This window comes from Piliocolobus tephrosceles, chromosome 2, assembly GCF_002776525.5.
Source record: "Piliocolobus tephrosceles isolate RC106 chromosome 2, ASM277652v3, whole genome shotgun sequence".
NCBI classification, from domain to species: Eukaryota; Metazoa; Chordata; class Mammalia; order Primates; family Cercopithecidae; genus Piliocolobus; species Piliocolobus tephrosceles.
Window position 1 is genome coordinate 183,475,759 of NC_045435.1, and position 24,240 is coordinate 183,499,998.

Here is a 24,240-nt window from a genome sequence, read left to right on the forward strand (position 1 = left end):
ATCCTGGGGCATCAGAGGCCAATGATGGTGCTTAAAGCCAGAGATGAGGTGAGTGTGCTTACCGCAACAAGCAGTAGAGGTAAAGTAGAAGTCAAAATGATTTGACCAACAGAGATCTTCAGTATTGTTTAATCTATCTTGGTTTTCCCTGAAACTGAAGTCAATGGGCATTATTTTTTTATATATTATATATATAATATATTTTATATATATAATATATTTTATATAATATTTTTTATATTATATATTATATATAATATATATATATTTCTTTTAAAAACCCTCTAAGTCTAGTGGACATCAAGGTGACTTGAATTGCTACGATAAAAAGCTACAACACTTCAACCTGTTCCAATATTTGAGCCAGTTCACAGACCAGAGCTCCTTGAATGAAGAGAAGGTTGATCTTCTTGAGGAAGAACCCTGCTAAACAGCCAAAAATGTATACTTTTAACCTCCCCAAAGAGATTTGCATGCATTGATCAGGGTAACTGTATATTAAGAAAGAAGAAATTGCCGGGGTTTGGGGGCGATTACTGGATATTAGCTCCAATCTCATGCTAATTCTTACAAAATGAAAACTCCACTGTTGTCCACAAGTCAGTGTAGGAGCTTATGGTTACCAGGTGATAATAAACTTTTAATTCAGATTCATCTCCCAATAAGCACAATGTGTTCCTGTACCCACTTTGGGGCTCTTCCCAAGGTCTAAAATGCAGAGTTGAAATAGAAAATCTCCCCAACTGACAGAATTCCCAAAATGACTCCCTGATCCACGGAAAGGAGCCATTATTGTAGAAAAGGCAAATGGAAGCCAACAGAACAGCCTCAACTTATCAAAATAGTAAACCAAAACCAATACCACATCTCAAGAGGGACTGCAGAGGTTTGTGTCACCATCAAAGACTTAAAAAATACAGAGCTAGTAATTCCTGTAGCATTTCCACACAAGTCACCTATATTTGATTTGTGCAGAAGACAGATAAATGTTGAAAAATGGCAGTGAGGTGTTATAAAACTATTAAAATAGTAACTCCAACTGCAACTGTTGCTCCAGAACAGCACATTCCCTGGCACCTGGTATATAGCTATTGATCTGGAGAATGTATTTTCCTCTCTATACTTGCTGATAAGATCAACAGAAATAGTTTTCTTTTAGTTGGCCAGGATAGGAATATACCTTCATGATCCTAGCTGGGGGTACATCAACTCTCAAACTCTATGTTATTACATAATCCACACAGGAGGGACTTCAGTCACCTCTACATTTCACAGGACATTGTGCCTGTTCATTACATGGATATCACTGGAGACTGGAACAGATGAGCAAAATAGAGCAACATCTCTAAACATCTTGGTAAGACACATGCATGCTACAAGGTGGCAAATGAATTCTAGAAAATTTCAAGGACCTTTAACTTCAGTGAAATATCTAGGGATCTAGTGGTCTGGGTCATACTGAGATTTTTTTTTACTGTTATTTTAGGTTCAGGAGTATATTGCACGTTTATTATATAGGTAAATTTTGTGTCACAGGGGTTTTGTGTACAGATTATTTTGTCATTGAAGTAGTAAACATAGTACCCTATAGATAGCTTTTTATTCTTCTCCCTCCTGTCACCCTTTACCCTCAAGTAGGCTCCAGTGCCTACTATTCCTCCTTTGTATCCATATATTCCTAATCTTTAACTCCTACCTATAACTGAGAACATGTGGTATTTGGTTTTCTGTTCCTGTGTTAGTTTGCTTGAAATTATGGCCTCCAGATCCATTCATGTTGCTGCAAAAGACATGATCTCATTCTTTTTTATAGCTGTGTAGTATTCCATGGTGTATATGCACCACATTTTCTTTATTCAGTCTGTCATTGATGGGTATTTAGGTTGATTCCATGTCTTTGCTTTTGCAAATAGTGCTGCAATGAATATATACGTGTATGTGTCTTCATAGTGAAATGATTAATATTCTTACCAAGATGAAGTAAGAATCACCTATTCTTGCCTCCTAACAAAAAGAGACAAAATAGCTAGTGGGATTCTAGGATGGAAGCAGTATATACATTTTTTGGACATACAACTGAGGCCCGTTACCAGGTAATCTAAAAATCTCCCAGGTTTTAGAAAGACTTAGAAGAAAATAAGTATTTGAAATAGATCTGGGCTTCAGTATAAGCGGTTCTACCATTTTGACCACAATTCCCAAAAGAGCCATCCTGTTTGGATTGCATGTGGCACATAGGAGGGCTTTAGGGAAGATTTGGCTAGCTCCTGTAGTTGATTCATGATGAATCATGTTTTGGAATTAAGCTATTCTATCCTATAGAGATAACCATGCTCCTTTTAAAACAAAACCAAAAACCCACAGCTTCTGGCTTCTTCCTAGACCCTAGCAGAGATTGAATGCTTGACCGGAGTCTGTCAAGTTTCACTGCAGCCTGAGTTTCCAGGAATTGCGTACTGACTGATCCACCAGCCCATAAGCTTGGGTGCATGTAGCAGCATTTCACTAACAAATGAGAATGATATGTAGGATTTAAGGCCCATACACATCTTGAAGGCACAAGTAAGCATAAGCAAGTGGTCCCAGGTACCCACAGTCTCTACACCTACTACACTGCTTCTTCTATGGGTAGATAACCCACATCCACCACCTCATGAAGGGATTCCTTATAACTACTTGATTAAGAACAAAAGTTAGGATTGATTTATAGATGGTTCTTCACAACAAGACAGCACCCACCAAAAGTGAACAGCTATAGCACTGCAGTACCGCTCTGGGGCCGCATTAATAGAAGGGAACCTCTTCTACTCTAGAAAGATGAAGCAATTCCATTTTGGAGGGTATTAATTAGCTGTCACTTGTAATATTGCATATTGTTTTGGATATGGCCCTTTAAGAAATATAGATTAATTTAAGCAGTTCTCAGACAGAGCGTCCAAACTGGTGAGGAGAATTTGAAGCTAGGCTATGCAAGAAATGTTAAAGTAACTGAAGGAATTTAGTCTGGAAAAGAAAGCACTCAGGTAAGGGAAATAATCATTGTCCATATGTTTTTAAGGGCTAATTCTTCAGAAAAGCCCGTCTTAATGTTAAACTTTTCCATGTAAGCTATCAGTGACTTCGGGCAAGTGGTTTAAATACCTTGAACATCAGTTTCTATATCTACAAAAATGGAGTTATAAATTACTATTCTATTGTCTAACTTATGAATTATAAAATGTGTGAAGTTCCAGTGAGATTGTAGACCACTTGAATAAATTGGGAAGTATTTTAAAAATTGTAAGTGGTTCTTTTCTTTATTATCAAAGGCATTTGTAAAGAAGCTAGTATATGCCAGTCACATACTAGAGTTTTCAAAAGATAAAAAGTCTAGTAAAGCCTAGCCTTTTTTTCCTCAGAACTTTCATGTTGAAACGTTGGGATAAACATCAATATATAAGTAGCTATAAATATGTAAACAAAAACATAACCATAGAAACACACATGTACATGTGTACACACAACTCTAGTAACACAAGATAGCACTAGGTGCATGTGAATAAGAAAAATTCCATTAAAAGTAAAGGAAAATCTTACCCAAATGACTTTTAAAAAATAAAGAGAACTTATTGGATCATACATACCAAAAAATACAATGGTGAGGTTTTTGTCAAAATTAAGGTTAATATTGTACTTTAATAAGTACACAAAATACCCAATTTTATTACATCTCTCCACTCTGCCTTCTACAACACAGGCTTTCAAACTGCAGAGAAAATCTTAATATGATTGACAGAAGCTCTCAGGACTACCTCTTCATCCACTATCAGAACTATCAGATGTCCCAGTAGTGCCCAGAGAAGTTTATGGTCATGTGACTATAAGTGAACCAATCCCTATGTCTGGGGGATGATATATTCTAATTGGCTTAATCCATTCTAATATCATTTCTGAACTGGAAATGGAGTCAATTTCAACCACACTGCTGAGAATACACAGAGGGGTGGTTTACTCAAAGTGTGTATTAGAAAAGAAAAACTGGGAAGAGAAAGAGGAAGAAGGAGAGGAGAATGAAGACGGAAGGCAGCAGCAACAACTTCAGAAATCAGTTTGCTGCAATGAAAACAAGTAACCCAAAAGTAAGTGTTTGGTAATTCCGATGAGAGAAAGAGCCTGATTGCTGAGGAATTCCAGAAGACTTTGCAAAGACTGCAGAACTTGATTAGGGGTCTTACACATGAGTCCGTCCTGCTAATCCATGTATAATTACAAACAAAAATGATGATGAAGAAGGGAGTGATGAGAAGTTTAGTAAAATCGTTGCTTTCCATCCTTGTTTGGGGGTTGAGCAAATGTACGTGGAAAAGTGAGGGGAAAATTATGTCCTACTGCATATAGAATTTACTACATATAGTATAGAATATACTACATATAGAATTTTAACTCTCATGATGTGCATTTTGTAGCTGAACAAATTGATACCCAAGGACAGCAGTTTTAGGGCACTCTAATATTTTCCTTCATACAGTGTGTCATCTGACCTTAATGCAGCATTGGAAATAAAAATGTACTTTCAGGTTTTTTTAATACAGGAAAGATAGAATTAAGCAGCAATTAACTAGAAATGCATTACCTTTCTTAACTATTTGAACTTTACCTTAAATGTCTAAATTTCTTTGAAATATTATTTATATTAATAGTACTATTTAATATCTGGATAACAACTTCATCATCCTAATGTACCATATTCTGAAGACATGTGAAGCTAATAATTTAGCAATTTCTGAGACCTAGAATATTTATATGAGACCCTTTACTACTTATGTGACCTAGAATATTCATGTAAGACCCTGAAAGGTATATCAACTTCAATGGCATAAATGCTTATTACATAAAAGTTAACCTCATTTATAAATCTCAAAAAAGAAATACTCAGGTCTCCAGATTTCAGCTCAGGCCAACTTTTTACAGGTACACCTACAAGGTCAGAGGGTGGAAGACATGGCTACTACCCAGTCATGACGGAGGCAGATATCATGGCCTGTGCAGTAAAGACTGTGGCCAGTCGATTTGCAGTTGCTTAAGGCTAAATGTGCCCACATCCTGAGTTGTACTAAAACCTGTGTATGAGGAATTTAATGAGAAAAGGAGTGCTTAAAACATGAGGTCACTGATTTTATTTTTTATTTGTCTATCCATTCATTCATTTAGTAAAGTTAAAGCTATGACATTGAATATATGAGAAGAAAGGTTACAAACAATTCCTTGGAAATAATACCCCTAGTAAAGTCACAAAATGAAATCCCAATCCCAGAGCCTAAATCACTTTCTCCTCTAACAATAATAGAGTAGTAATACCCATTTGTATTATAAATTGAAGAGCTAAGTTACATGGCCTAGAGCTGATCTATTCTTAATTTGCATAGCAAGTTACAATTTTCCTTTAACTCTGCTCTTTTCCCTAAGATACAGTAGGAAGAGCACGGGATTGGAAATCAGATGACCTGGTTTCATCTCTACCTTTAAGCAGCTGGGGACACCTTTGGCAAGTTACTTAATCTCTTTGATTCTCCGTTTCTTCATATGCAAAAGAGAAATATTAACTCATTTCAAGCTAATGTGGATTATGTTATCAAAGTGTATACTACATCATTATACCTATAACTTATTCACTTCATGCAGAATAAAACCATTTAGACTTCTAAAGCATAATTAAAAACCAATAAGAAAAATAGTTTAGTGAGAGAGACACACAGAGAGAGAGGAGTCATTGACAACTTTTCCCAACTCCTACAGGCGTCATTTCCTAGCACTCTGTACAAACTTCCATCATAGCATTTGGTTACTTTTTATGAATGTATGTTACCTATTCGACTCAGCTTCCTGAAAGCAGGGTCCTTGACATGTAAACTTTGTTTCCCAGTTTCCAGCACATCCTTGACATTGAGGCACATTTTAGGTAATAAAAAGAAGAACCCCTGGAATTAAAGCATTCATTCTCATTTACTAAAGAGCCAGGGGTGTGGTCATCAAAGTGTTTCCTTCTTAGTTTTGTGGCTGTGAACCATGACTGATTGAAGACTACCTCTCAAGGCACACTACTATTTCTTTATTTTAAAAATTTTCTATTTTCTGGGACAGCCACTTCTTTTCCACTCCAGGACAGAAGCATCCTTTATTTCTTGGGTCTAATCTAGTGAAAGACAGTCCCTTGAGTTTCTTTTCTTCCTATTGAATGCCTTCACCACTTCTTCCTAATGTACAAGTTATTTTGTACCAATTGTCTTGTTCCCTTTCAGAAGAAAACAAACTGTTTAGTGGAGGGTAAGGAAGCTCCAGGAACAAAATTAGTATTCACATCAGACTAATAAAACATAGCAATTATCTAGAATGGTAGATTCCTTGAGGGACAGTGTAGTGGAATAATCAAAATAACCCTGAGATAGGAGAGGGAGAGTCTAGCTTTGTTCAAACTCTGTGGCAACTTACTGTTTTCTTAGAAACCTTAATCTCTCCAAGTCATCTTGCAGTAACATAAGTGGTGAGGACAATATCATTTCTGAGCCTCCTTTCATATTGGATACTTAGAATTAAAGGTATACTTTGTGTCACTATAAAACTGAATTGTCAATATGTTGAGAATAGTTTCAGTCAAGGCCAAGAAAAGTGGCCATGTATTAGGGTCAAAAATGGATCTACATGATCTTGAAATAAACGAATGTGAGAAAAAGGTTAGTGAATCTAATTTTCTATAACTGTGAGCCTCATAGTTGGTGGACAGTTAAGCAGCCCTGCCAAAGGTTTTGTATCATGGTTAAGGAAAATTGAAATGGTTGAAGCTTCCAAAATGACTGAGTCTGCTAACCACATGCTTTAGTGGTTATTAAAGTCATAACTATGTGCTATTTCTGTCATTACACTAGCATCACATAAAATGGCCACTAATGTCGTTTTCCTATGCCAACTAAAGCAATAAGAATGTTGCCTCCTCATAAATAGAGATTTATTTCACTAGACACTGTAAGTTCATAGATCATTCACTCACTTTTTCAATGAACACTGAGACACTATTACACATAAGACACTGTATGAGATTCTGAGTGGACCATAAATATGAATCAGACACATATCTATTCAAAGGAAGTTCACACACAAACACTCACTCACTCTTCTCCATACATTCATGCAACTATCATGAATGGTTCAAAGTGATAAATAAGCACCATGAAAGAGACACAGGTTAAGACACAGATCAGAGAAGAAGGCAGATATTCCACTTGAGGGTATAAAGCAAGAATTTTACAGGCAAGGAGTATGTAATATGGACTTTCAAGACTAGATTAGGTTTATCCCGTGGAAACAGCAGGAAATAGCAAACTCAAGGAAAGAGAGGCTGGGAAGCATACCACATATGAGAAAAAAAGTTGACATCAGTTGTAACATCTAACATTTATTTACTGTTCAGCGTGTACTAAGAACTTTAGATACATGGTCTCAGTGAATCCTCATAAATGCTAGGGGTTAGTTCTGCTGTGTGCCTAGTTTCAGGTGGGGAAAGTAAGGTCCAGCAGTAAAGAACACCTAGCTCAATTTTTTCCATTAAAAGAAATACCAGGCTGCTCAGGATGGCTGAAGCACGTGGTTGTGGCAGGGAAGAAGGAAAATATATAGATGATTTACTGTGGCTAGGTAATAAATAGGCTAGAATGCTAGGCTCTTTCAGTGAATCAGACTTAAAAGGAACTCAAATGAACTAAATAGGAAGTAAAAAGCAAGATCCTCTGTATATGTAAAATAAAACAAAGCAGAACAAAGCTATACTCTATATATTACTTAAAACAGCCCAAAATCAGTCCCCCTTGAGCACCCTTGTCAATGTCAAAGCACAAAATGGCAGTCGTCAGTCACATCTAAAAGAGACGTGAGTGCCTTTTCTAATACGACCCTCTGCTTACAGAAGTGGGCAAACTGAGGCTGAAATATAGTTGATTATGTTCAGATGTTTTACTCAATTTAAGCTTTAAAAATATGTATGTATGTGAGCATATGACTACATAATTCTTGCCAATTATTTTCTCTCTCTCTCTTTCTTTTTTTTTTTGATGGAGTCTTACTCTGTTGCCCAGGCTGGAGCGCAGTGGTGCTATCTCGGCTCACTGCAACCTCCGCCTCCCGGGTTCACGCCATTCTCCTGCCTCAGCCTCCCAAGTAGCTGAGACTACAGGTACCCGCCACCTGTAGTTTGAGGGTATAAAGCAAGAATTTTGGCTAAATTTTGTATTTTTTTTTAGTAGAGACGGGTTTCACCTTGTTAACCAGGATGATCTCGATCTCCTGACCTCATGATGCCCCCACCTCAGCCTCCCAAGCCAATTATTTTTGTACTACTATTGAGAACTGACAACAAAGATGGTACTAAAAACTCGAAATCCCCTGACAGTCATACACGGCCCAGAAAATCATTAAGTTGTGTTTTCATCTGTGCTTTAATTATAATATGACGCTATTACTCCGCTGAGGTTTTTTGGTAGCCAGATGTACATAAGACATTTAGCACAGACAGATCCCATAAGTGGACATGCATTAATCCCCACACCTAAATGTCTTATAATTAAAAGATATACCAGAGCATCAAAGGATGTTCTGTTTTCACAGAGATTAGTAAAGTGGCTTGGTTTTATTTCTTTTGTTTGATCAGCTGTTCAGAAATTAACTTCCTCTAAGCCAGCCACATTCAAATGTGTATTATCTAACACAAATATTTTCTATAAAATATTGAGCTCTTCTTAAATGTTTTTATGATACTACCAGTTAGTTTATACTACAAGGATTTATATTGAGCCTAGATATTTATATTTGGTTTTTATTCCAGTAGCTACTCAGAAATGCAGTTGATAGCTAAAACACACATCCCCCAAAGGATATCTCTTTAGATCTCTGTAAATTAAATTAGCAATGTTTCCATTTCTGTCTTGAGTGGTCCCATTTAGCATGTTGCTATAAGACTACCACCTTTACTGAGTATTTAAGAATAATTTTTGTGTTTTTATTTGACTCCCATATTGATAAAATTAAGAGAATACTAGAGATGTCTCCTTCAGCTATTTCATAATTATGGTTTTGAGCTCCAATACCTGCAATATGGATAGCATTCAGTGAGGTAAACCAACGTGCATTTCTTGCAACCTATAGTACGTCCAGAAGGAATCTTACAATAAAAGCAATATTTCTTCCTGAGATAAAAATATCTTAAAAGCTTGCTTTTAAAACAGTCATTTAGCACTGTTCAATTAGAGAGGATTGTCAAAGAAGATACAAAAGCAATGGTATTTCTCTAGATAAATGTTTGCAAACTAGAAACAAATTCAGAATCTCATTTTAGGTATTTAAGCTAGACTTTTTCTCAACCACTAAATGACTTTTTTCCTTCCATCTTTCCTTATGTTATGTATTTTACATATCAACCTGGTAGATAGTTGGATTTTTCAGCCTAACTATTCACACACACTCATTTCAATAGTCCAACATATAATTTAGGTGTATTTAATATGTAATTAATATTTGTGTCAGCCCCTCCTAGTAATTATCATTGAATTAAAGTTTGAATTCATAGAGTTATGTGAAATTATTTAGGTTTAAAGTGACTCATGTTATAATAGTTATCCTTTAAAACATAAACTTTATTGCCACTGAGAGTCTTAAATAGATGTTTGTGAACATTGGAGTGCCTATCTCCAATAACTTTACTGAAACCACCACTCAAGCTTATTGTGTATTATTGAACAGAAAGATTTACTCAATAGAAATCAAATTCACATTTTTCATAATTTCACCATAATTTTATTTTGTATTTACAGTCTTCAATTTCTAATGCAAGGGTCTCGCTGAGGATTTGGAGGATTAGGGAAGAGAGATGGGGTTTAGGGGTGAGGGATCAGAGGTCTGGTATGGACTTTACTAATTAAGAAAGCTAACAGGATGTGAAAGTCTTCCAGAAGAAATTCTTGCAGCCAGCTTTGCGTTCTCGGGGTGCCATAGCCGGGTTTGAGTTAGCAGATCTCTGCAGCTCAAGCCTCATTTCATCCTGCTCAGCAGCCTGGGACAGATCTTCGGGTTCCAGGGCATCATTCTCCGTCTGGTTGGGTTCAGACAGCAGCTCTGCCAAGAAGTACTTGGCCAGTTCCTGTATATGGCAGAAGGGATAGCAAAAGAGAGAAAGAGAAGGAGGGAGGACAATGGAAAAAAATTGAAAAGCCTAAATTAAAGAACAGATTTGGTCACACACAAAATCCAGTTTTTACAGCTGCGCATTTTTTGTCACATTTAAAATAAATGAAGGATATAAAAATAAGGGTAATTGCTATAATTACCAAGTTACATAAAAAGGCTTTAAGAGCTCAAATGTTTCTGCAACCTTTCTGTCCCTGTAGACTTAAAACACACACACACGCACACACACACACAGACACACACACACATTAAGACCATTCTGGTAAGATAAAGTGTGTGCCAACAATTTAATTCAATTTTCATATCACGAGCTACAAAGTAGAATTGCTTTACCATTTTACCAAGTAAACTGCAGGGGAACGAGACTTCTCACAATCTCGAACATACTGCGTTCGGTCTTTAGAGTGCCCCTTTGCCCTAGTCCCGACGTTTAGACGTGAGATGCGCTAAGAGATAGCAGCTTCGGAGGTCTGAGTTTCAGCACCTGGGTCAGCGCTTCCCAGGGTCAGCACCAGGGATAGACGCCATCATCGCTTTGTGCCCAGACAGGTCCCAGGTCTTGGAATTTTCTTGAATACCAAGTAAGAACTCACCTGAACTGTGACCGACTCCGCTTATCATGGGGAAAAAAAGAGTTAGAAGGGGATTCTAGCCTTTGAAAGTTTTCTCAAGAGCTTTGAGAGAAGAGGGACCCAGAAAAGCACCTAAACTCTTTAGAAAGATTGAGCATCCCTTACGTACAAACCAATGGGGCAGGAGCAAGGGTAAGGGAGAGCTGGATAATCCGGGAGACTTCGAGGGAGTCTCCTTACCTGCTTCCCTGCGGCAGCAGCCAGGGACTTCTGCAGAAACTGACGGAGTCTGGGGTCCGAGGGAGCGCCGGTGACACCGCCCAGGGCCAGGACGATGGACAGCGCAGCCAGCGCGCACTGGAGGCGGCAGGACAGCATCTCGGCGGCGCCGGGGAAGCTGAGCTGAAGACTGGCTGGTCAAACTCTAGGCGCGGATCAGCAGGCAGCAGCGATGGCTCCGAACCTCGCGACTCCTAAAGCGGCTTGTGTGCTCTCAACCGTCTCCCTCGGTTTTAAACTCTCTCTCTGACGTCAGGCTAGGAGGCGCCCCCAGATCTCACCAGCCCTTTTACGCACCATTAGTCTCGCAAAATCAATCACAGAAGACAGGGGAGGCGACAAGATCTAAAGTGTCTTACTTTTAAAAAAAAATACTGCACACGCACAGGGACACACAATTCCACAAGCCCCACGATTTATACAATCTTTTATTTTCACTCAGAGCTATGAGCATACACATTCCATAATTTCACTCCCACACATGCACACTCAATTACACACAAACAGAGGCTCAAACACTCAGCCCTTAAAGAGCAAATACACTATCACCCTTAAATGCACATAAATGTACCCAGACAACTCCATCTGTCATCATACTCAAACATTTTAGGAAGGCCCGACAAATGCAAAAGGACATGTGTATGGCAGGTGGAGATCAGAATCATTCTTCTAATAACAGATCTGGGAATGAAATATGGGCAGTAAAAGGACTGCGCCCTCTTTATTTCCTCCATTATCTCATCAAAAGTCTTGAAGATGTAACAAGGCTCTGAAAGAACTTCACTCTTCTCTAAAATGGGGGAGAAGGTACCTCTGGCTCACTCTCCCTCCCTGTTTCTCAGTAACTGAGACTTCTGCTCTACCTGCCTTTCTATTGTGACCATATGTATGTATGAGTGTGTGTATATGTATGGGAGGGAGAGAGACAGAGAGATTGAAATTGACTTCATTTTGGTACTGAGAAATTTAGAGCTGGACGGCAATCTAAGAAATTATCCAATAAACCTCAGAATTTGAATCTGTAAGGCCGAGTAATGGTCAGTAAATTGTTCTCATTCACATACTGCATACTTTGAGCAAAACCAAACCTCCACATTTCAAAGCCAGAGTTTCTTCTACCTAGCTCTGAGTTTTCTAACAGATTCCTGGCCAGTAGGCGTAGTTTTATGTCAGGAAGCCCCAGTTTAGACATATAAAGTCTAGGAACTCCCAGAACATATGTGACCACTATTGTGTATCTATAGTGGGAAAGGATCAAAAGATTTTTAAATTCAGTTCTGCCTGATCTCCTAGACACAAAGAAAGTTTAAGAAAATCTGTCCTTGAATTCTGATTGAACTCTGGTTAAATGTTTGCTGTTCAGGTCAGAGTTCTGACTGCTTTTATCTAAATAGTTCCTTACTGAGGAAGGACCAGCTAATTTCCTAGCATGGACGAGATGATCCCTACAGGATCTTTAAGAGCTGATATCTTACGAGCTTCAAAAAAGCCAATATTAGCTAAAAAGATATGCTGCATCTCCGGAAACCATGCAAAGCTCACATTATGTATTAAAATATTCTCAGTACTTAGACCTGAACCACAGTGTTGAGAGGCAGAAGGCAGAAAGGTTTGGGAAGTATCCTGAATGGCTTGAATAATTGTCACTATTTCTTTTTGTGCCTGTAATCCAAGGCAAAGAGGAAATGCACAGCAAGAAGTGTTAAAGCTTCCAGGTCTTGACAAGACTAAGCACAAAGTGGGACATTAAAAAGTCATTCACATGTGTCAGAATAGTCTAAGAGATCAATGAATATGGAGCTGTGGAACCCAGCCCTAGGAAATACATGTTATATTCTCTAAATCTTGCAACTCTCTCTGGCCCCTGACTAAGGACTCAGAGTTTAGTTCTATCAGTGTGACTGTCCCTCGGTACCTCCAAATGATCTCACATCTCCTGTATCCAGGATGTGGTCTTCGGCATTCCCACTGAGTAGGAAAGGAGGATTTTTCTAAAGCAGGAGCCAGTCGAAGAACAAATAGCAGCTCCCCATCTTCCCCTGTGCTCTAGGATCTCTTCTCTCACCTTCCCCGGATGCTTGCTCCCCTCCTTCCCCATCCCTGTCCTCTCCCTCTACCCTTTCTCCTCCTTCTTCTTCCTCCTTTTCCTTAACCTTTCTGCAAATTTATCTTTCAGAATTTTCCTCATTCAATCCTTCTTTTGTCTTCTTTCTTGACGCTGTATCCTCATTCCTTTGTTTTTCTTGCCCTTCTCAATCATTTTCTGACTTTGGTCTGGTTCAGCCTGGCTCTTTCCCTGCCTTCTCTCCCTGCTTAGCCAGGGCCTATCCCAGTCTCTGCCTCAAGACATCTCTCCTTCTCCTATCTCTCCTTTTCTCTTTCTTCTTCCCTCTTCAGCTGCTTCTCACCAAAAACAAACAAACAAAACACTTCATGATCTCTATCTGTTTAAGTACCTACTTATGAATAATAAACAGTTGCTTCCCTCACACCCTGCTGAAGAGCTGAGGCTGTAAATGAGATGACTTATGGGTTTTGCTCTTATTGTTTTTACTTCCTGGAGAATTATGAGTCTAAGAACCACTTATTAGAGAGGCCAGGACAAAAAGGGACACAAATTCTCCCTTGATCCCTCCATGGTGAGTCATAGCTTAAAGGTTGGTTTAGCATAAAGCACTTCAAACTTTCCCAATCTGAGCATTCTGCAGTCAACCCCCAGGGCATCTCTCCCAAGTCTCAAAGCTGGAAGGGAAAAGCGGTTTGTGGTTGTATTGGGGACCCTATTTCCCAGACCAACCGAGCTCACTAGGAATCCTTACCCAATCCTCTGTGGCTCACAAAGCACTTTCTCATCCAGTACTTCAAGGCATGCTATTCCCACCTCACAGAGGAGGAAACTGAGGTCCTTAGACCTTCAGTGCCTTACGTGAGGGCACACAGGCAGGAAGTGGCATGGTCACAGGGAGAATGTTACTTCACTTGAGAATGCCTCATGCTTCCCTGACTCAGAGATGCCAGAGATTCCTGGCTGGGCAATCTGCAGCCGGGATACATGCACCTCTAGAAGGCATCCAGGCCTCTTTCATGTGCAGTTTTTTCTGGACAGGGTATGATTTCCCACCTCCCTTGTGGCATGTACATTTTGGCATGACTACCTGCCAATATAAGGAGTAGAAACTTATTTTAATACAAAGCAACATAATCTGTGACTAGACATAACATTCAATGTTAAACAATGCAAGGAAGGAGAAAGTGTCTGTAGTGGGAGTCGAGAGACCTGGGCTCTAGTCTGGTTCTGCCACAACCAACCATGGGACATCCTCTCTGCGCCTTGGTTCTTTATTTGCAAAACAAAACTTGGCAGGTCATCTTTGTGGTTCCCTCCAGCTCTGATAATTGATGAGTATAAATTTGAGGAAATAAAAAGGTAAACTAGAATGTACTATTATTGTTAAGATGCTATCATTTTCTCAAGATGAGAATTTTATATTGGAAGAGAATCTGGTTTTTATGTAATACCAGAAAGGAGGCTGGGTGCAGAGGGCATTTCCCAGGCCTATTAGAAGATGTATTCTTGAGTCTTGCTTCTGCTACTGACCTGCCCTTCTCACTCTGGACCTCAATTTCTCCATCCATAAAATTGATTCACTCAACCTCTTTCTACAGCTAATTTCTGAGAAGTTTTGCTAGACTGACGCCGATGATACAGCAGTGAACTGGATAGCCATAGTTCTCCTGAGAAAGACAAAGAATAAACATATTAATCAACGTATGTTCAAATATATTAGGGCTAAAGCAAAGTATAGAGCATAATGGTAGGGGGAAGATGCTTCTGAGGAGGAGCTCTTTGAACAGAGCTCTTTGAGGCAAGGGAGCTAGCCATGCAAATATCTGAATAAAGATATCTCCAACTCAGGTGAAAGGACAATCAGTGCAAAGACCTGAGGCAGAAGTATGCTTGGTAAATGCAAACAGCAGCAACAAGGCAAAGACTTGAATAGAGTGGTTAAAGCAGAGACGGTTAGGAGATGAGGTCAGCAAGGCAGGCCAGGACCAGATCACAGAGAGCCTTGAAGGCTGTGGCAGGGAAACCCTTCTGAGCAAGAAAACTGATCTGATTTGATTCTTTTAAAAATAATGCCTTCTGCTCAATGGGGAATTAATTGTAGGAGCACAAGAGCTCAAGAAAGGAGATAACCTCAGAGTCTAAGAAGTGTTTAAGAGAGAAGAGGAGCCAGGGCAAAAGGAAAACAGATTTTATTTGAAATGTCCCATGGCCAACTGTTTTTTTTTTTACTGGGGATCCTGTGCTCTAGACCTAGTTCAGGTGACATAAGATGATGTTTGGATTAAAAAATCAGGAAACAACAGGTGTTGGAGAGGATGTGGAGAAATAGGAACACTTTTACACTGTTGGTGGGATTGTAAACTAGTTCAAATTATGGAGAACAGTATGGCAATTCCTCAAGGATCTAGAACTAAATGTACCATATGACCCAGCCATCCCACTACTGGGTATATACCCAAAGGATTATAAATTATTCTACTACAAAGACACATGTACACGTATGTTTATTGCGGCACTATTCACAATAGCAAAGACTTGGAATCAACCCAAATGTCCATTAGTGACAGACTGGATTAAGAAAATGTGGCACATATACACCATGGAATACTATGCAGCCATAAAAAAGGATGAGTTTGGGTCCTTTGTAGGGACATGGATGCAGCTGGAAACCATCATTCTTAGCAAACTATCACAAGAAGAGAAAACCAAACACCTCATGTTCTCACTCATAGGTGGGAACTGAACAATGAGATCACTTGGACTCGGGAAGGGGAACATCACACACTGGGGCCTATCATGGGGAGGGGGGAGATTGCATTGGGGAGTTATACCTGATATAAATGATGAATTGATGGGTGCTGACGAGTTGATGGGTGCAGCACACCAACATGGCACAAGTATACATATGTAACAAACCTGCACGTTATGCACATGTACCCTAGAACTTAAAGTATAATAATAAATAAATAAATAAATAAATAAATAAATAAAAAAGATGATGTTTGGGGCGAAGATGGTAGCCATGAAGAAGATGAGGACTGGTTAGACTTAAAGTTCATTTTGAAGTACAGTAAGCAGGATACAATGATGGTTTATTTGGATATTGAGTTAAGGAAATGAGAAGAACCATCAACAATGCCTAGAGAGTCATCCAGATGATCTCTCAAATGCCTTCAAGTTTCACAAATTCCAGAGAGGTCAGGAAGTGGGTTTATGCCAAAAACTTCTCCTGGACATTTTGCAAGTAGAAAACCATTTTATTTTCCAGACAGAAGACAGTAAGAAATAAAGTCAGTGAGGAGAAGCAACATGGAACAGCATAAACAGTCATGGGTTGGGAGTCTGAGGCCCCAGGCTTAAGTACTCAGTTTGCATCTGCTTAAAATGGACCTGATAATCCTCTCTTTTTCTCAAACAAGATTTAAGAACCAAATAAGACAATGTAAGTGAAAATGCTTGGTAGTGCATAAAATGTCACAGTTTTCTTATTGCTGCTCAGATGGAGGCAACCAGTCCTAAGCCGAAGGTGATTTCAAAGAACCAGTCAATCACTTTGGGAGCTGGAGACCCTGCTGAGGCTCTGACCCAAGAAGCATGCAGGCCTTTCTCAGTGGGAATGTGTCGGGTGTGATTTAAAGGTCTAGGAAGATCTCACAGAAATGCAGCAGATAGGTGCTGAAATCCTTCCATTAGAAAATACTCTCTTCTCCCTTACATGTACTTACCTAGGAGGTATAATACATTAAAACTTAGTAACTATTCACATTTTAATGTGGATTCATTTGTTGAATTGTCTTCTAGATTTATAGCTGGCAAGTGGAAGGTTTGATTTAAGTGAAGCTGGGAGAAGGAGACCAATTTGGAGTAAGAAACCATGCAGCAGAAGACAGATCGCGTGAGATAAGTTGTTGGGGATGGCGGTAGGCTATGAGCATACAGACTCTTCAAGGGTGCATGGATGAACATCACATAGGGACCTTTTCTTCTAAGCAATCCCACCATCATGGAGCACAAGAATTAAAACTTGCAACCCTCCAAGTGCTTCCATTCAGCTGGAAAATTCCCAGTTCAAGCCCCTGGAACTGCTGATGGTAGAAGAGCCAGATCTCCCTGCCAAATTGACTTTCACCAACTTCCACAAAGCCTAGGCCGAAGTGATTGCTTTAGGTAATAAAGGGCAAAGACCTGTAAGGTTACCTGTTCCTTGGAGAGGGATGGGTGGTGACATCTCAGGCTCATTTCTTGCAGCAGTCTCCTATCCTGTCACTTTCCAGCTCAAAAGCTTTAAATGAGTCCCCAGTGCCAGTGTGTTCAAATGCACACACAGCAGCCTGACAGTTGTGTTTCCCTTGTGACTTTCCCATGAGTCTCCCTCTTCATGGTTCCTTGTCTGCCAGCCCTCCTAATCCCTCTAAACACTCACTCTTCCCTGTACCCTCCCATCTCCATTTGCACATGCCGTTTCCTCTCCTAGAATATCTTTAACCCGTCTCTAACTAATAAGATAATGTAGCCTATTCTAAAATATTTCCAAGAGCTTCTCACTTAGAATCAACAGGGCCCACTCCTGTGTCCAAAAGTGTGCCTCTCATGCCCCTAGCAGAGACCCTCACATATTTCTGTTCCTTGGGAGTCTGTACGTCTCATCTAAAAGTGTCAAGGCTCTTGGGAGGCCAAGGCAGGTGGATCACTTGAGGTCAGGAGTTCGAGACCACCCTGGCTAACATGGTGAAACCCATCTCTACTAAAAATTTTAAAAATACAAAAAATCAGCCAGGCATTGTGGCAGGTGCCTATAATCCCAGCTACTTGGGAGACTGAGGCAGGAGAATCACTTGAACCCAGGAGTCAGAGGCTGCAGTGAGTCGAGATCATGCCACTGCACTCCAGCCCAGACAACAGAGCAAAAATTCCATCTCAAAAAATAAAAAATAAAAATAAAAGTCTCGAGGCTCACTGAGAGTAGAACCCTTGTCTCAACTATCTTTATTTTCTCCTCGGTGACTATGAAAATGTTAAGCACAGAGTATTTGTTGAAAAATGATGGTTGAGTTGAAGACAAATTTCTCTGTCCTTATTTATGGGTCTCTGTGGATTCTGTAAGTAGGACAAGCATAATGAACGGCAGCTAACTGAGATCTGTATTACTTGACACACACAAATACACATAGCCCCCAACCCTAGGTAGCTGATACTTTCAGGAACACATATCTATTGATCCCTTAGTCATCTCTGAGCTTCAGATAGGACAAAAATCTAAATGCTGAGGCTCAGTGTTAATGTTCCTATATATTAAGAACTAACTGAATTTGTCATGTGAGTATGCTAACATAGTCACTGAAAATGTAAGAGTCTTCATATTGATTGGAAGGCCAAGGGAGGAAAGATCTGTTTACCGCTGAAATAGGCATATGTTCCTGGTGCACATAGAAGTGAACAAGAGTGCTAACTCGCCTCTACGTAGTATTTCACAATTGCTTAAGTGTGTTAATAACATAATGACCCCAACCAGGCAAGGAAATGGAGGCCTAAGTTACGTAGCTAGTGTGCAGCTGGGCTGATGTCTGAGCCCTCACTGTCGCACGGGCGTTTCCTTTCTCAGAGGAAAGGTAAGATATGTAAGGAAGTTTTGTTCCTAATTCTCTCAGCTTCCCTTTCTCTTTGTGGGTCCATTGGGCTCTCCAGAAGCTTCGCACTTGTTGCTCTGATTTCTGCTCAGGGCTTCCCGATTAAATAAAATTGAACAGTGTTCCACCCCACTATGCCACCCAGAGAATATCTCCCACTTTACTTGACCTATTTTCCTTCCTAAAACAAGGCATTAAACCTGAGGTTTTCCATGAGCCTTCCCAGGGCAGTCAACAGGGGAGGTGTTATCTTGGTCAGATTCCTCCAGTGCAGGGTCTGGAAAATGAGGCCAGAAATCAATGGCCCCGTCCCCTGGAACAGTGGAAAATATATGGCAAAGTTCCCCTTTGACTTGATCCAGAAACCTCCATTTTGAAAAAGTATGATAGAAGCCACAGAAGCACAAAGATCCCCCATGGAATGAAAGTACCTCTGCAACAGTTCCAATTTTCTCACACTCAAACTTACTAGTATTACTCTAGACAGGTGGTTCCTAACCTTGGCTTCACACCAGGATTGCCTGAGAAACATTTATAAACCACAGATGCTTGGATCCCAACTGAAGTGATTCTGATTCATAGGTCTGGGCTGGGCTCAGAGATCTGTGTCTTTTAAAAGCTTAATTCTAGTCTGAAACTGGATTTTTACCACCCTAGAAAACTAGTAGGTCATACACCACTGCCCACTGTCATTCCTCTCTTACCTCACTCAGCTCTGTTTCTTCTTCCCTCTCCCTGTCATCTTTCTCTTATATTTGTCTCTATTTTCTTCCTTTTGTTGCTTTACTCTTGTCCCTGTCAATCGTCTGTCTCATTTTTCTTTTTATTTTTCTGGCTCCTATTTGTCTCTTCTTACTCAACCACTACTCCCCTTTTCCCTCTTGAGAACACCAGGGGCGATGAGGTTGGCTTTGACTTGTTGAGGCTAAAGCACCTGCTTCATTGACTTTCCTGTTATTAACCCATAGAGTTGAGGGCAGGGGCAGGACTGAAGCCACAAAGGATCCACCTACTGAACAGAACCTAAAAAATGATCTAGTCCTACCCCTCAGTTTACGTATGGAAAAACCAAAGCCAAGAGAAGGAAAGGAGCTCTCTTGAGGCCACATAACTAGTTTCAGAGTCAGAGCCTGTTTTCTGTTTGTTTGTTTGTTTGTTTCCGTTTTCATTTTTGAGATAGAGTCTTGCTCTGTCACCCAGGCTCGAGTGCAGTGGTATGATCTCAGCTCACTGCAACCTCTGCCTCCCGCGTTCAAGAGATTCTCCTGCCTCAGCCTCCCAAGTAGCTGGAATTACAGGTGTGCACCATCACACCCAGCTAATTTTTGTATTTTTAGTAGAGATGGGGTTTTACCACATTCACCAGGGTGGTCTCGATCTCTTGACCTCGTGATCCACCTGCCTTGGTCTCCCAAAGTGCTGTGAGCCTCCGTGCCCAGCTGAACCTCAGATTTTTAATCTTATCTTCTCTCCATGACACAAGTACACTGTGAGGTTCCTTGAATCTCTCCAACCAAGTGGTTGAAATCCTGTTGCAAGATTGGCAATTCCTGTCCTGTTCTCTATGTCCCTGACAGTCAACCTAAAGCCAAATCCCATTGCCTGATAAGGATATTAGTCTACAGAGAAAGCTCTGGAGGTTCATGTGCAGAGATTTCGAGATCCCCAGGTTGGACCTTTATGCTTTGTGTCTTTATCCTTTTCTGGCTGTGCATTTCCTAATCTTACAAAACAACCAGACCTGCTGCTCAGCGCATGCTTCTGGACCGCTTCCGCCCACCGGAGAGGATGCTGTGGTTAAGCTGAGTTCTCCTGCCCTCTGCTGGCTTGACTGATAGAAGGCGTCATCTAAAATTTTAGGGCAGGATGTCGTTCATTCTTTTATTTACTCCAACAACTTTTTAAGAGTGCTCACTATTAAAAAGGGTGCTCACTATGCACTAGGTTACTGCTGCTGCAGTTGCAGAGAAGCATGCAAAATAAACTCTTCCTTCAAACATTCAATTATTAAACACTTGGTGCCAGTATCTGGGCTGGGCATTCAGATACTTGGCTTCAAAAAGAAGACAAGATGTGGTAGCTTTTATAGATTTTTGTTCTGAGTCATAAAATCAAAGAATCAGCTCTAACAGGGACTACAGATACCTTCTAATTCAGTGTATTCATTATAGCTCCCCTAATTAGGTTTAGAGTTCTCTGCACACAGTCCTCAGGGACTGTCAACATGGGGAGGACACCTGTGACAGTGATACTATTTCATTGATTAGGATTCTGCCATAAAATCTCACAGAAACAAAGGGCTTCAAGGGGAAACAGTGTTCAAAAACTGCAGATTTAATACAAACCTTCCTTTTGCATGTAATCTGAAAGCTTCCCAGCATCACAACCTGTACTTACAATTGGTGTCACATTTTTAACTGGTCTCCGTGTTTACTGGCCTAATCTCCCCCCTTTTTTTTTCACCCATATCTCAGTTTCTTTGCAAGGTCACCTTCTGGCCATGAGGCAGGAAGGGCTCCAAAGGAGGTTTCACATGAGTTGAGTGCTCCCTCTTGTGGCTATCCAGGACATTGTTTCTGTGCCTGGCCAGAGCTCCCTGCGTCCCAGGTCAATCCCAATGTTGTGCCCAGAACTGAGGAAAATTTCCTGACCCACAGCTCTCTTCATGCTGTTGTAAAGAGCCATGGTAGAGTCCCATACACCGGTGGCTTTCAAACTTTCTGATGGGAACTTATGTGAGAAAGACATTTTACGTCATGACCCAGTGCACTCATGCATGCCCACACATACATTTCTCAAAACAATATTTACCTTTCTTTCTTACAATAAACTATGATATTCCCATTATTTTCTATTTTGTTTATTTTTCTGTTTAACGCGGGTTGTAACTGGGTCATTAAATGTGTGATCCACTCCTGAGTCACCAGCATGAGTTTGGAATGCACTGCCTTGGGCCATGGCCCACCTGCATGCACTCGGCTGGCACTTGGACCTTCTAGGCTGCCATTCTCTCCATGGCTGCTCAATCCTAAAGAGTCACAGGACAACATTCCTTGCTCTCCTGGGATGCTAGAACTCCCATCTTCTCTTATTTCTCTCCTCTGCCTTCCATCTTTTTAGAGGGTCTCGCCGCAGAGCTGCTTAGGCCTCTGGTTGTTAAGACAGCAGTGTTTACCAAAAGCAGTGGGCTGAATGGTGGTGCACAAAAGACATGTCCACATTAGAACTCAAGGAACCTGTGAATGTGACTTTATTTAGAAAACAAAACAAAAGGATTTTTGCAGATATAAGTAAGTTGAGGATCTTCAGATAAAAGCATCCTGGATTATCCAGGTAGATCCTAAATCCAAAGATAAGGATACTTACAAGAGACAGAAGAGAAGACACAGACATAGAGACCAAGGCCACGTGAAGTCAGACACTGAGTGAAGGGACACAACCCAAGCCAAAGAATACCTGGAGCCACCAGAAGTGAGAAGAGATCATGAATAATTCTACCCTATAAGGTAGAATTGGGAAGAGTGTGGCTTTGCTGACACCTAGATTTCAGATTTCTGACCCCCCAGAACGGCAAGAGAATCCATTTTCATTGTTCCAAGCTACTGGTTTGTGGCAATTTATCACAGCAGTCACAGGAAACACATATACTAGCCACACCTCTCCTTTCCCCAAGCTCCAAGGGGATCAGACAGAGCTGGATTTGAGTCAGTTCCACCCCATGCCTGGGACCACTGCTCCCTTCCAAACCCCAAGCTTTTTCATAGAGTCAGGCCCATTCTACCAAACACCTTCTTCTTAAAGATTAGATTAGACTAAGAAGCCCTAGAGTCTGCTCTTGTGATGTTGCTCCTATTGCAAGACCCCACTCCACCACACTCGCTTCTGGAAGACATGCCTCAATCAGTTCAATCCCAACTGCAGACACGTTGGAATTTTTTCTCCCAAACGTTCCTCAAATGTTACGCACATCAGTTGTTAAGACTGGAAAGCAGGTGTAGCATGTCCGTAGAGGTGGTGGGTTAGGTGTGAAGATAAAAGCCCAGAAGAGTGCGATGATTTGCCCAAAGCTGCACAGTAAATATGTGGCAGGTGGGTGTTTTCTCAGAATGCTAACAACATAAATATGAAGAGTTTCAGGGTTTTTCTCCCTTCCCACAGCATTAAAGGAAAGATAAGATCAAGCCTACCTTTCTCAGGCATATTGTGCCTCAACTCAGCTTTCGACCTGTTTGTATCACCAACTGCTTCGCTTAAGGGGAATCACTGCTGTCTCCTGTTTACCTTAGCTCTGCAGTTCCTTCTCATAAAAACTTTCTGATAGATTGGTGAACCAATGCCATGCCTTAGAGGAAAATAATAATAATAAACTATTGGTGAAGCCGCATTTGAAAGCAGGAGTCACATGGAAACAGACGTTAGCTTTGGGTTCTTAACAAGAGAACAAGTTCAGCAGAAAACCTGTGCTCTTAGAACCAGGGAGAGGCAGGATAAGCTCCAGTCAGAAAAGATTCCCACGGTTAGCAATGAGTGCACGAGATAACTTCCCAGTCTCCTCCAGTCCTTAGATTCCACGTCTATCTGGAGCTGTTCCTTCAGACCCTAATCCTCATTTTCTTCTTTAAGAGGCTGGGCCAGGTGCGGTGGCTCACGCCTGTAATCCCAGCACTTTGGGAGGCCAAGGCGGGTGGATCACCTGAGGTCAGGAGCTCGAGACAAACTGCCCAACATGGCAAAACCCCATCTCTACTAAACATACAAAAAAAATTAGCCAGGTGTGGTGGCCCATGCCTGTAATCCCAGCTACTTGGGAGGCTGAGACAGGAGGATTGCTTGAACCAGGGAGGTGGCGCTTGCAGTGAGCCGAGATCGCACCACTGCACTCCAGCCTGGGCGACAAGAGCAAAACTCTGTCTCAAAAAAAAAAAAAAAAAAAAAAAGACTGGACATTTCTGCACACTCTTGACAACTTCAGAGGAGACTGATGCAAAAAACATACATCATTTTCCAAGAACCTACAACATAGGCTCCCAGAACTAAATAATTCTGAAACGAGACAATCTCCTTGTGGTTTGTTGTTGTGGTTTGCTTGCTTATCACAGCAATTATCTTATTGTCTGTCAATAGTCTGTTTGTAAGTCTGGCTCCTTGCAAAAGGCTTTGTTGTAAAATGACTTTCCTCAACAACAAAAACTGTGCCTTCTGGCCAGGAGCTATGACTCACGCCTATAATCCCAACACTTTGGGTGGCCAAAGTGAGAGGATCATTTGAGCCCAAGAGTTTGAGACCAGCCTGGTGAACACAGTGAGTCTCTGTCTCCACACACACACAAAAAGTAAGTTTTAAAATTTAGTTGGGCCTGTTGGCATGCACCTGTAAGTCCCAGCTACTTGGGAGGCTGAGGTGGAAGGATCACTTGAGCCTGGGAGATAGAGGCTGCAGCGAGCCATGATTGCATCACTGCACTCCAGCCTGGGTGACAGAGTG

General features: G+C 40.8%; 1 protein-coding gene across 1 annotated transcript; it reads right to left on the minus strand.

Annotated features, from left to right (window-relative positions):
* Positions 1-9,796: 9,796 nt before the first annotated feature.
* Positions 9,797-11,282, minus strand: SST (somatostatin). The gene is made up of 2 exons (XM_023214727.2): positions 11,022-11,282; positions 9,797-10,162 (listed from the first exon to the last, which is right to left on the minus strand). The coding sequence occupies exons 1-2, from the start codon at positions 11,157-11,159 to the stop codon at positions 9,950-9,952; spliced, it is 351 nt and encodes a 116-aa protein (XP_023070495.1). The 5' UTR covers positions 11,160-11,282; the 3' UTR covers positions 9,797-9,949.
* Positions 11,283-24,240: the final 12,958 nt, after the last annotated feature.